Source organism: Jaculus jaculus, chromosome 4, assembly GCF_020740685.1.
Source record: "Jaculus jaculus isolate mJacJac1 chromosome 4, mJacJac1.mat.Y.cur, whole genome shotgun sequence".
NCBI lineage: Eukaryota > Metazoa > Chordata > Mammalia > Rodentia > Dipodidae > Jaculus > Jaculus jaculus.
In genome coordinates this window covers 112,172,060-112,185,297 of record NC_059105.1, presented here as the reverse complement: position 1 = coordinate 112,185,297, position 13,238 = coordinate 112,172,060, and the positions used below count along the sequence as shown (strand labels likewise).

General features: G+C 38.2%; 1 protein-coding gene across 1 annotated transcript in view; it reads left to right on the top strand.

Annotated features, from left to right (window-relative positions):
* The window catches only part of Il18r1 (interleukin 18 receptor 1), a 45,403-nt gene that overhangs the window by 6,900 nt on the left and 25,265 nt on the right, over positions 1–13,238 (top strand). The window contains exons 2-4 of the mRNA XM_004651691.2: positions 2,439–2,520; positions 7,115–7,361; positions 10,986–11,151. Coding sequence (XP_004651748.2) covers positions 2,466–2,520; positions 7,115–7,361; positions 10,986–11,151 — 468 coding nt within the window. The 5' untranslated portion in view covers positions 2,439–2,465. The remainder of the gene's footprint in view (positions 1–2,438; positions 2,521–7,114; positions 7,362–10,985; positions 11,152–13,238) is intronic.

Here is a 13,238-nt window from a genome sequence, read left to right as displayed (position 1 = left end):
AATTAACTCACTGCTGTAAGAGCTCATTCTCCATCAGTCTGTCTTTTCTCTCCCTCCCCCTCTACCTCTTACCTTTTCCCTCTTCTTTTGCCTTGTCTCTCTTCTCTGATAAATAACTAAAATTATTAAAGAAATAAAGTAAGGTCTAAAAATATTGGAACTTATACCTTACTAGAATGCTGAAAAATTGCATAACTTTATTCCTTGTTATGCTTTGAAATTTAAATTTAGCACTCTTTTCAAGGCTGACAACCTTAACCAGGGAAGAGGCATAAAGGAAATAATGCTTTTCATTCTACCCAAGACAAAGAAAAGAGTCAGTTATAAACTATGTGTCAGTAGGAGATAGGGAAGTTTCAGACCATAGGTTGCTTTAATTTGATTGTGAGCAGCAGTTGGTATTTTCATGCAATATACATATATATATATATTTTTTTTTTCTTTTCCATCATTATCTTTTGTAAATTCCACCAAATAACCAGATATTTAGTGAGATTATTCACAAGGGTTGATATAAATCCTTTATTATTCAGCTTCTTTGTTAAACATATTTTCGTGTATTCAGGAATTAGAATGGGAGGTGAATGAGGGTCATTGCTCTAGGTGAGGAGGCTGTCATGTTCCAAGGAGGCTTCATACACATCAGATGTTGTAATCCCTCTGAAATTCCTGGGGTGGTCTTCTTCTCTTCTGTGTTTTGCAATGAAAATATGAGTTCTAAGACTCTTAAGTAACTTGCCCAAGATTGCACAGCATCTTATTGTTTGTCAAACTGGGAGGCTGGCTGGGTTTGTATGTCCCAGAAACTTACCTGTTTATGTCCTGCTGTGTACAGTCCTTTAAGGGAAGTAGGATGGATGAAGTAAGATTTTGGTAAGAAGGAAACATAGGGTTATTTATGAAATATTCACACAGTGAATGACATCCACTGAGAGAGAGTCTTTTCTACATTCTGTTCTCTGTATTCATAATTATTAAGGCAAAAGTTGTGTTAGCTAAAATCCAAGTTTAATGAAGACAGACCTCAGTTACCTGGCTCTCAGTCAGTGGGAGGGAGGTTTTGGACTACAGGGAAGTGTCACTTTGTTTCTCCAGTTTCCTCAAGTAAGCAAAAGTGAGCTTGTGAATGTAGACACACTCCCTGCCCCCACCTCTTCTTCAGTGACAAATACTGAGTAGTTTTTGTCTTTCAGGCATTGGGTAGACTTTACTGATGAGCAAAACCAATTAAATTCTAAGATGTATGAGACTATGTTTAGTAGAAGGAGTATGTATTTAAAAATATTCAACCCACAAATAAAGACCCAATTCCAAGCCATGATGGCTATTTTTTTTATGAATGCACACACATTTGTATGGTGTGACAATTACATCTCCTATACAGATCCAGGTGTTGAAACATGATCTCAGAGTTCCAGTATTGGGAGATTGCAGGCAACACCTTTAAGAGGTGGAGACTCATGGGAGATATTTAGTTCACTAGGGACATATCCTTCAAAGGGATAGTGGGAACAAAGCTCCTTCTCTCTCTTTAGCTTTCTACTTGTGACGTAAGTAGTTTTGCTTTGTCATGGGCTTCTGTTGTTATGAGCTACTGTACCACAGGACTGAAAGCAACCAGATGTCAACCACAGACTGAAAGCTCTGAAACTGTGACTTGAAGCATAGTTTTCCTCTTTATAAGATGATTATCTCAGGTATGTGAAGTGATAGTGCTCTCTCTGTCTCTGTCTCTTTCTGCCTCTCTTTCTCTCTCTGACACACACACACACACACACACACTCTCTCTCTCTCCTGAATGTGTAGAACTGGTGCATATACCTGGGAATTCCACACATTGTTTGTAGCAGAATGTAGCACCACACACTAAAAGACACAGGTTCTGTTGACTATGGCAGGGAACACCTTTAATCCCAGCACTTGGGAATCTGAGGAAGGAGGATCCCTGTGAGTTGGAGGCCACCCTGAGATTACACCGTGAATTATAGGTCAGCCCAGGCTAGAGTGAGACCCTAAAAAGAAACCAAAACCAAAAAGGCACAGGCTCTATTTTACTCAAGACCTTCATAATAGGAAGCAAAGATGATGACTTAAAACTAGAAGACTGGTTAATTGCAAGGGGGAGGGGATTCAATGGAGGGTGGACTTGTCTATACTTATAGAAGGTTTATTGTTGATATTTATGGAAGCTATCAGTAAAAAGAATTAAAAATTTGACTTAAGAGATATTTCTTTTGGAAAACAAAGCTCATTGCTTAGGAATTTTACTAAATCTAGTTGTTTAAAAGTTTGAAGAATTGTAGACTCTCTTAAGAGAAGGGAAATTTTTCTGTGCTGTCTTTTAAAAGACTGTGTGACAGAGAAGTTTTAAAACTTCCTTCATGAATCAGATCTGTGTTTAGGGTATTGGCTTTACTGCATATTATTCTGTTTTCCAGAAACACAGTTGGAGCAGAATCCTCAACATGTATTATGAATTATTCTTGACATTTTTTATTCTTGTAATTAAAAGCATCTCAGGTAAGTGAATATAAATATTCACAAATCTAATCCATTAGATAACTAGACAGAAAGGCCAAGATTTTGTTTGTATGGTTGGAAATTTAGTGACTAAAAATTTTTCTTTAGAAAGTTAAAAAGTATCTAGTATCTAGTATCCCTAGTATAGAGAATGGAAGATTCATAGGAATGGGTCCAAATAAATAAGATGCACATAGTATTAATGGAAAATAAGAGATTCCATCCTTTTAGTTTATATAGAGAATTTTCAGGCAATATCTTTAAGAGGTGGAGACTCATGGGTGGTATTTAGCTCACTGGGGAAACATGGAAATTTGGGTCCTAAAATAAATTCTATTTTAGATGAAAATTTATTTTATGTTATTTGAAATAAAGATCAAACAACTATTTTTTTTAATTGGTAACAGGTAATTTTATATACAGTTTCTCTTTCTTGGAAGGGAAGTATAAATTCTTCTTTTTTTAAAATTACTTAATTTTGTACTCAGTGAATACAGTGAATTTGGTACTATTGTTAGGCTCATCCATGTCCTACGCTCTCCTCCTGGCCCCTCCTTGTTGAGGTATATGGGTCATGCATTCTGGAGTTAGCCCACAGTTATGGGCAGGATAAATATCTCTGCATATCATGATGCAACATGTGGCTCTGACATTCTTTCCACCCCCTCTTCTGCAAAATTTCCCTGAGCCATGTTGGGTTCATTTTTGGTCTGCTTCAGTGATGAGGTATTGGGGGACTCTGGGTCTCTGGATACCTGATTTGGTAGGAGTTGATTTTTCTCTGTGTGGATCTCCTTCACCTTTCTTCTGGTACCCGGTTCACCAAGAAAACAGCACCCTTGCTTGTTTTACCAATTGTTCTTAGTTTCACCTGGGGCCCTTTTGAGGTATGATGGGGTGCTCTCTCTTTAGGATCTGCATCTATCTGAAAAAGAGAAGCAGATTCTCCAATGGAGAGTAAGTAAGCACCAGACAAATGAGATAACCCTTACTTTTTCATAGAGAATTTAATAGGTGTAGGCCCTCTTGTAGCCCACGATTGGTGGTAGCTTGTTAATGGAGAGCGGGCTTATCTTTGGATATGATTCTGACTTGTTTCCCAGATCCAGCTATGGGAACCAGACCACTGAATGGATCAATTAGCTGAATCAAGAGCAGTTGGTTTCCCACCATGGCTGTGTGTCACAATTACACTTGTGTGAGCATCACAACAGGTTATTTGCTGCTAAGTAGGTTAGACCATGAGTTGCTTGGACAGATATTGGTCATTTTCCCCCAGTTGCCCATGTAGTACCTTCTGGCACTAGATGTGTTGACTGTCTGGGGACTGACTCTCTTCTAGCTTCCAGGCAGGCCATTCCATTTTATGTGTCAACTGCATAATGTGTCTTCAGCAGTAGGGTCTTACTACTAACCTTTGGTGGCTCATCAAGTACTCTGACAGAAATCTGTCTTTCTTTTAGGAAACCTTGTAGGTCTCTCTGTTTGAAAGCTCATTGTGGATGATAGCCACATGCTGGTACTGGGAGTTACAGGTCAGTGCCCACTAAGAAAAGGAAGAAAAGATAACTAATATAAAAGAGTTAGAGATAAGAGAGAGACAGAGAGAGACAGAGGGAGAGAAAGAGAGAGAGAGAGAGAGAGAGAGAGAGAGAGAGAGAGAGAGAGAGAGAGAGAGAGAGAGGAGCTGTAGAAGATTAAGGTCAGTCATCATCATACCCTGTCCCAGTGTCTTGTGGCTCAGGTGTTCCCTGAAAGGGCCTGGTGAAGGTTTAGCCATTTGCAATTCTACATCCTAGAAGTTCATCTTACTTGTTCAGTTTGTGCATGATATACAGTGTATGGGTACATGTATGCTAAGCTCAGCGTATGGAGGACAGAGGTCAATGTCAGGGTATTTGTCCTATCTCCTTCCACTGTATTTTTGACAAAGGGTCTCAATATTTTTCTATGATGTATGAACAAGCATAATTGACCTGTGCCTGACTCTGTGTTGGGATTAAAGATGCAGGAGTTACTTTGTGTCTAGATTTATATGAATACTGGGAACTGCAAGTACCTGTAACCACTGAGAATTCTCTTCAGTTCTTTTTCTTATTCTTTAGAAAATTATACAGAAACTGTTAAATATTTTTGCATAACTTAAAATGATATTAATGCTAGAGAGAAAAATACATTTCACACATTTCTTAAGTGAAAGTAGAGAGCTAAAGTAGATTTCCAAAGCAGGCATTAGATACCAATATTAATTTACCAACAATGGTAGTTGATTTTACTCACTAAGAATTTTGAGGTCACTTTTTTTTTTTCAAGGTAGGGTCTCAGTCTATCCAAGGCTGACCTGGAATTCAGAATGCAGTCTTAGGGTGGCCTTGAACTCACAGAGATACTCTTACCTCTGCCTCCCGAGTGCTGGGATTAAAGGTGTGGTCCATCAGCCTGGCTGAGGTCCCACTTTGTGGGGAAGAGATATGTGGTATAAAGACAAGGTTTTGCTCAGGTTTTGGAGGAGAAAATGAGGGTATAACAAACTTATTCACAAGGCAAAGTGCAGGAGATGAGTATGACGGGTTCCATGTCCTGTGGAAGATACCCATCACCTTGCTCCTATTTACAGTGGAAACACATTTCTGGCACTAAAGAACTCTAAAGTCTTTGGATAAGGGTTCTCAGGTCCTAGTTCCCTGTTCATTTGGTGCTAGGAAACACCTTTCCTGAATGAGGCACTATAGGCTTATGGGGTAGTATTCTATATGTGGGATTCATTTAACCTAGTTGGAGCCAGATATTGCTATCCTCACTAATCTAAATTCAAGATAATTTGAAATACTCACTTTATTGCAAAGAGTGTAGGTTTTTTAGAAGTTATACCTTTTTCATGAAAGAATGGGAATGCCTCTTCTAGCACTTCCAACTCTGCATGCACCTTGACTGGCACACAATTTGATCACCAAAGACGATTCCTAACAAGTCTCCATAGTTAAACATAAGATCAGGTGTTGGAGGACATGAGCTGTCTGGAATTTGTGATTTTCAACTGTTCATCCCTCCCCTTAGAAACTATATCTTCAATATCAGATAGTTTTGAAATGAAAACTATTTCTAAAGAGGAAGTAGTGCATTTATCCATCAAAGCACAGGCATCTGTGTTTGCAGAATCATTTGCAAGCTAAGTCAAAATATAGAAGCCTAGAAAACACTCAAGTGTACAGTAGATACTTATCGAATAATCCAAATTTATAATACTTACCCAGTTTTAGAGTAAAGCAGCTGTATGCCACATAATATTAAGAACAGAACCCAGCTCTCACATGACAAATATGGATAGTTATCATAGACATCATGATACACAAGAGGACCCAACATAGAATAACACATGCTGCATGATTTTTGAACTTTATATGTGTAGGCTTCTAGAACAGGAAAATAAATGAAATATTCCAAACTTGCCATAGTTTAAGTGCCATTTAAAACTATCACTCACATATACACCTTACTGCAGTTTCTGTATTGAGATATTAAAATGTAAAACAGAGATTATATTATGACCATCAAGAATACGGGTGATGCTTATGAGTTATTGTTCTTTGAAGTAGATTTGACATCCATGGTTTCAAAGAATGTGTCTTCCATACTTCCTACTATCCTACCTACAGGGAATGTCTTTTGTTTTGGGTTTTTTTTTTTGGGGGGGTCCTTGTTCTTAGAGAAATGAGCCATTCAATTAAAAGTCTGTTATTCTTCAAATAATGTTAAGGGTACCTGGAGACAGTGGGTTCAAGGTTAGAGAGATGTCCAACAATGCCAATGCTGAACTGCTAGAAGAGTAGAACTGTCAGACAGCTTAGGTTTGCTTTAACCCAGGGCCCTGCCAGAGACCAGACTAGCATAGAACTAGTGGCATAAAGACACACCCTGCATGAATAAATGGTTCAGAGAAATTCTCAAAGCCAGAGGATTGGGACTGACAAGTGGGGAGAATGGAAGAGAAAGAGAGATTGGATTTGGAGTGATTTGTAATCATTTATTCTGTAACCATGTGGTAACCTTTAGCAGGTCTTGTGCTATATGTGGGGCACTGTTATCTCTCCCACACTTGCCCAGGAAATGGGCAGGTAGACTGACAGATGCAAAGGTAAGTGAGATTTGTGAGGACCCAAATGAAGAACTTCCTGGTCTGAAGGTTTCTTCTCTCCTTTCTCACAAATGTTCCACAGTGGGGGATATTTTGGGGCAGGCTTGTTAATACTGTATATGGCTTCTATGACCTTCTTATAAACAAATTATGAAGTATCTTATCTTTCTTTTTATTCTTCCTTTTAAAGATGGTAACTCACACTGTCCTTCAGGTACAGCCACTTGCGTTCTTATACCTTTCTGTTTAAGGGCAGACATTGAAGTTTTGTCTTCAGTTATATTCTGGGAGTCTTATCTCTCTTAGCGTGAGGAAGAATGATGTTCAAATTAGAGAAGGCATGCACTATGATGTTAAGATTTAAAGGAAGTTTCTTGCTGTCTTTGATTATTTACCTAATGCATTAGGAAAGAAAAAGTTACTATTGTCCTTCTCCCCCTTTCGTGCATTAATTTTCAGAACAAATTTGTAGCTCACGTTCCCACATTAATGTGGTAGAAGGGGAACCATTTTATCTGAAATATTGCTCAACTTCACTTTCACAAAAGAATAAAACACACCCCACAAGATGGTTCAAAAACAATGGATTATATGGATGGGTTGAGCTGAACACCAGCAGTTCACCCAGAATCACTTTGCATGACGATGTTTTGGAGTTTTGGCCAGTAGAGTTGGATGACCAGGGATCCTACATTTTTCAAGTAGGGTGAGTATAACAATTTCTCTCAGCATATTTCATAACACTCTGGGCTTTTTCTTAGCATTCAATATAAGGGAATCTTTTTTTTTTAAATTTTTTTAATTTTCTTTTATTTATTTATTTGAGAGCGACAGACACAGAGAGAAAGACAGATAGAGGGAGAGAGAGAGAATGGGCGCGCCAGGGCTTCCAGCCTCTGCAAACGAACTCCAGATGTGTGCGCCCCCTTGTGCATCTGGCTAACGTGGGACCTGGGGAATCGAGCCTCAAACCGAGGTCCTTAGGCTTCACAGGCAAGCGCTTAACCGCTAAGCCATCTCTCCAGCCCAAGGGAATCTTAAAGCACAGATAATTCATGCATTTTTTTCCTCTCCTGCTCTTCCTAAAACAGAAAAGAAATATTTCATTGATTTTTTAAAAATTAAACTAGAGCCAGGTGTGGTGCCATACGCCTTTAATCCCAGCACTGGGAGACAGAGGTAGGAGGATTGCTGTGAGTTCAAGGCCACCCTGAGACTCCATAGTGAATTCCAAGTCAGCCTGGGCTGGAGTGACCCTATCTTGAAAAACCAAAACCAAACAACAACAACAACAAACAAACAAACAAAAAAACTAATCTTTGTGTATATCTGCCTAGCAATCTTAGTGAAAAATTACTTAGTCAAATTGCCTTTTACGTGTCCTTATTAATGATGCTGAAGATGGAACTGAAGTCATGTTTTTTTAAAAATTATTTGTTTACTTGCATGCAGATAGAGACACACAGAGAGAATGGGTGCACCAGAGACTTCAGCCACTGCAAAAGAACTCCAGATGCATGTGCTACTTTTTGCATCTGGATTTACATGGGTACTAGGGAATCGAACCCAGGTGATTAGGCTTTGTAGGCAAGTACATTAGCCACTGACCCATCTCTCCAGCCCCAAAATTGGTTTTTAAGTAGTTTTTCATGTGCTCTAGAGGCCCTAGTCAATAAAATGAGTGGCTAAGATGCCATAACTATATTGGCAGTTAGAGCAGGAGGGGCAGCATCAGCCTCATTCATGGTGTCTTCATGGTGTCCTAAGATTACAGAATAGAGTTGGACTGAAGAAAAAACATTATACTTAAGTTCTTAGGGGACTTTGAGAACTAAGATGGGGGCTAGTGGAGAAAGTGTGGGTTTGGTAGCCAGCTATAACCAACAGTCCTTGGTGGGTGTGTGTGTGTGTGTGTGTGTGTGTGTGTGTGTAAGAGAGAGAGAGAGAGAACAGGAAATCCCTGCCCTGTTACCACCTTATATTATTATGCCAGGACGCTCACAATCAAGAAGTATAATTTCCAAGAAATGAGAACAACCAACTAATATTGTCTGCTACTATTACTGAGCTTGGTTGTCTCATAGGAACATGCATATGCATGTCCCTGCATGTACACATTTATGTACATGAACATGTGTATGTACATATGAATGGGTTTTTTTATAAAGATGGGAGACCAGTCAACAGAAAGCAGCTCATGGCTAGCTGAGAAGTATCACTGTACTGTCAAATGTAGGAGATTTCTTCTAGAAATGTCTGTACTCTAGGGTACGGCCTAATTATTATTAATGTGCCTTTGACAGCAGTAAAACATCATAGTAAAACCTCTGTATTACTCTTGTGGTTTTTCACAAAATAAGGCCACAGTGGTTTTTATACATAAAAACACCCAAATGTCAGAATAAAATTGTAGGAATCTTAAAAACAATACACCTTAAATAACATTTTAGGAGAGGGACAATTTTAGAAATGGGTCAAAATTGTACTTTTTATAGCACATTAAAGAAGCTTGAGGAGAGTAGAAAAGAGCACCCAACCTTCTCCATCCTAATTGCATAAAGGAACAAGGTATTCTGGACATGGCAGAAAGCATGTGGAAGGGAAGAGTCAACTATCTATGACCATTCCCAGGAGAAAGACACAGAGAGCATTTTCCATTTCTCTGATATGGAGGGCAGAGAACACAGCCTGGATTAGGAAGCAAGAATGCAGCCAACAGAAGGAGGAAGGATGACAGAGAAGCAGAGACAAAGGGTAGTGGATAGAAGGAGGCACAGAAAATAAGGTGTTTCAGAGTGGCTTTGTAGACAAACCCTGAAATCTAATGGAGACTGATGAGTAATATGAAACTACAGTGAAGGTAAAAATGCCACTTATACAATGGGCAATTATACAATGGCTTTGACAGTGAATGACCTTCTACCCAGGAACAACTTATTTTGGACACCTTAGGAACATGTCAAATACATACACACACATATATACACATATATACATATATGTATGTGTGTGTATATATGTGTGTGTGTGTATGTTTTATATGTTTTACATTAGGTGATCCCCCTAAACTCAAGTGTTTTGAATGCTAGATCTCCAGCTAATGGCATTTTGGGAGGTGGAACCTTTGCCTGAGGAGGTGTGTTGCTGGGGGTGGACCTTGATGGTTTGTTAGCCCTAACTTGCTAGTGTTAGTTTGGCTCATTCTCCTGCTATATACCACTTTCTGTGGCAGAGGTGATGATGGCTAGCCTGTACTCATGTCATTGACCCAATGCTGTTAGCCATAGAACAGCCTGCCACTCTCTCTAACCCTAGTTAATTTGTATAAGTTCACAGACAAGGTGAAGGGCAGGGTAATATGGATTGTAAAACAGTAGTAGTATGCAAATCTGTTCTACCTCTTGGGCCATTTACATCTTGGACCAACCCATCAGATTGCATGCATGTGTACACATGCACATGTACACACACATGCATGTACGCATGCAGACATACAGACGCAGACACACCTGTGTGTCCTTGGGTAAGTTATTTAATTGCTCTGGGATTTAGCTTTCCCATCTGAATGTGAGGAAATGACCATCTCCCTCACACATACTCACTCCAATATCTACAAGGTGGTGAGCAACAGACAACTTTGGCTTCTCTCCAGCCTATTATAAATTTTCAGGGCAACTGTACTAGCCCAGGTGGGCACACATTCTTGAGTACACAGGACATGACAACACAAGTCTGCTACTTTAATCACATGAATGGTGTGAGGAAACATCCATTGCATATGTTTTTTCTCTTAAACCTACTGTTGTTTCTAGATTACTAATTTCTGATTGAAGAAATAACAACTATAAAATCTATTCAGACTCTCTTTTGTTCAGTCGTGCCAAGACTGTGCCAAACTCCAGTCTACTCAAAAGAAAAAAAAAGTGGGCAGGAATTGATTTGAGAAAGAGAAAACACAGTGCATACACACATGTTCAGAAAGCAATGCTGCAAGTCTGTTTGTGAATATCATGAAACTATAGCTTCCCTACTATTTGAAGGATCACTGAACTTGTCCATCACTAAACATGATTAAGTTTTAACTCTTGTTTCTCTGACATCTATATGTGTGTGTTTAAGCTACTCTGTTCTGTAATTTTTCACCCTATGACAGTTGTTAACTTTCTGCTTCTGCTTGAACAAAAAGGAAACAAAGTAGGGTTTAGTCATCAATGAGTCATTATCTTTATATAGGAATTAGAGAAATAGTTATTGGAAGAGGGAAGATGGGAAATAGAGTTGCAAAATCTCTATAATATTTACAAACTATGTTTATACTTGTGTTTCATAGACATGATACTGGGGAATGGACATTAAATGTCATCAAAAGAAACAAACACAGCTGTTTTAATGAAGAACATGTACTAAATAAGCGCATAGAAGTTCACAAATCTTTGCAGATAACTTGTGATAACACACTCTATGCAAAGCAGATCAACAGAACATCATTGTATAAGGTAACAATTCAACAATTATTCAACTTAAGGCTTGGGCTATGAATTTTCCCTTTATTACTGCCTTCATTGTGTCCCATAAGTTTTGGTAGGCTGTGTTTTCATTATCATTCAATTCTAGGAATTTTACAATTTCTTTCATGACCCATTCATTGTTTAAACGTGTGTTGTTTAGTTTCTAGGAACTGATGGAGTTCTTGATGTGTTTCTTTTTAATTTTTAGCTTTAAAGCATTGTGATCTGATATGATGCAGGAAGTTACTTCAATTCCCTGACTTTATGAAGCCACACTTTTTGGCCTAATATATGGTCTATTTTGGAGAAGTTTCTGTGGGCTGTTGAGAAGCATGTGTATGCTGTAGAGTTGGAGTAGAAAGTTCAGTAGATATCCGTCAGGTATAGCTCAACTATGATTTTGTTGAGCTCTATGATTTCCCTGTTGATTTTCTGCTTGGATGGTCTGTCTATTAATGATAGTGGAGTATTGAAGTTTCTAACTACAATGGTGTTGGTGTTTATTTCAATTTTATTGTCAAGTAGATTTAGTCTTATAAACTGTGATGCACCTGTGCTTGGTGCATATATATTTATGAGTATGATGTGCTCATGTTGGATCATTCCTCTGATGAGTAAGAAGTGGCCTTCTTTGTCCTTTTTCATTACTTTTGGTTTGAAGTCTATTTTATCAGATATTAATATAGCAACACCTGCTTGCTTGCTTTTTATTGCCATTTGCTTGGAATATCATTTTCAATCTTTCACCCTGAGGAGGTGTCTATCTTCAGTGGTGAGGTGGGTTTCTTGAAGACAGCAGGTAGAAAGGTCCAGTTTTTGATCCATCATGATAAAACAGAACATTGTAAAAGGAGATTATGATGGCTGTGGACCACTTTGTCACCTGACATGTTTATCTTCCAGAGTTCTTACAGCCTGTCTGGGGGAAATGTCATGTGTGGTGGTTATGAAGAGTCAGTAGCTGCCCCGTGTTGTTTTCGGTGTTCAGTGAATGATTGTGGCTTCTTTCCTGTACTTCCTTCATTTTCCTTCATTTTAATGAACTTATTTTAGGGAATTCTATTTTTTAAATCAAATACATACATTTTACAATGCACATATATATTTTTCTGAATATATGAGTTAATTTTTGAAGCTGTAGGACAGAGAAATGAGTAATGAAGACTATGGGAATCATGCATAGTCTGTAGCCCCTTTTATTTCTTATATAAACATCTGTACTTAAAGGTAGTTTATTCTTTGAATCATTCTTTTACTATTTTAAAATTAAAAATTATATATAATTATTCTTTTATATCTTTAAACCATTTTTTCCCAAATAGTGGATTCTATTTTGTGTGGTCTTGGTTTAGGCTATTTGATCCCATTGTGTTAGACATTTATGAATTTCCTATATTTAACAATACTTTTAGACTAAAATGATGTATTTCCATAAACCTTCAGGTGTTTGTAGGATTTGTTCTTCAACCAGATCCTTAAATTGATCAAAGCCCAACAGTGTGGTCATAACTTTTAATCTACATCATTCAACTATTCTCCAGGGGCTCTGTTCAGATAAAACCCCACACCTGGTGAAAGAATCCACTAGTCATGCTTCTTACATTTCTACAACATAAGAAATGATTCTGTCAGACAGTAACATACATGAAATAGAAAACTGCTGACAGTCTTTCTTTCTTTTTGTTCTTATAATAAATTAAAATTCAAATATGTTTATCACATCTTAATTGCTTTTCTTTTGTGCAGTGCCTGGACATGGTCTATTTTCTTCTGTTGGTATACCTTCTTCTTATTGGGTTCTTTTAACTCTGCCGTGGAAAGTATACGTACACTCATGTATGTATACATAGTGCATGGGAAAGCATACACAGGCGCATCAGTGCACACGCAGTACAAACCCACATGTCTGTAGAACAAGTCTGACCAGGCCACCTCATGGCAACTCCAAAGAGCTGAGAGTGAATGATTTGAACAGAAGGACTCAGGAAAGTTGAAAGCACTGATGATTTCCTCAAAGTTCTTGTTTGTATCTTTTGCTGCAAGCCTGTTTACTTGTGATTTTTCAAGGATCCCTC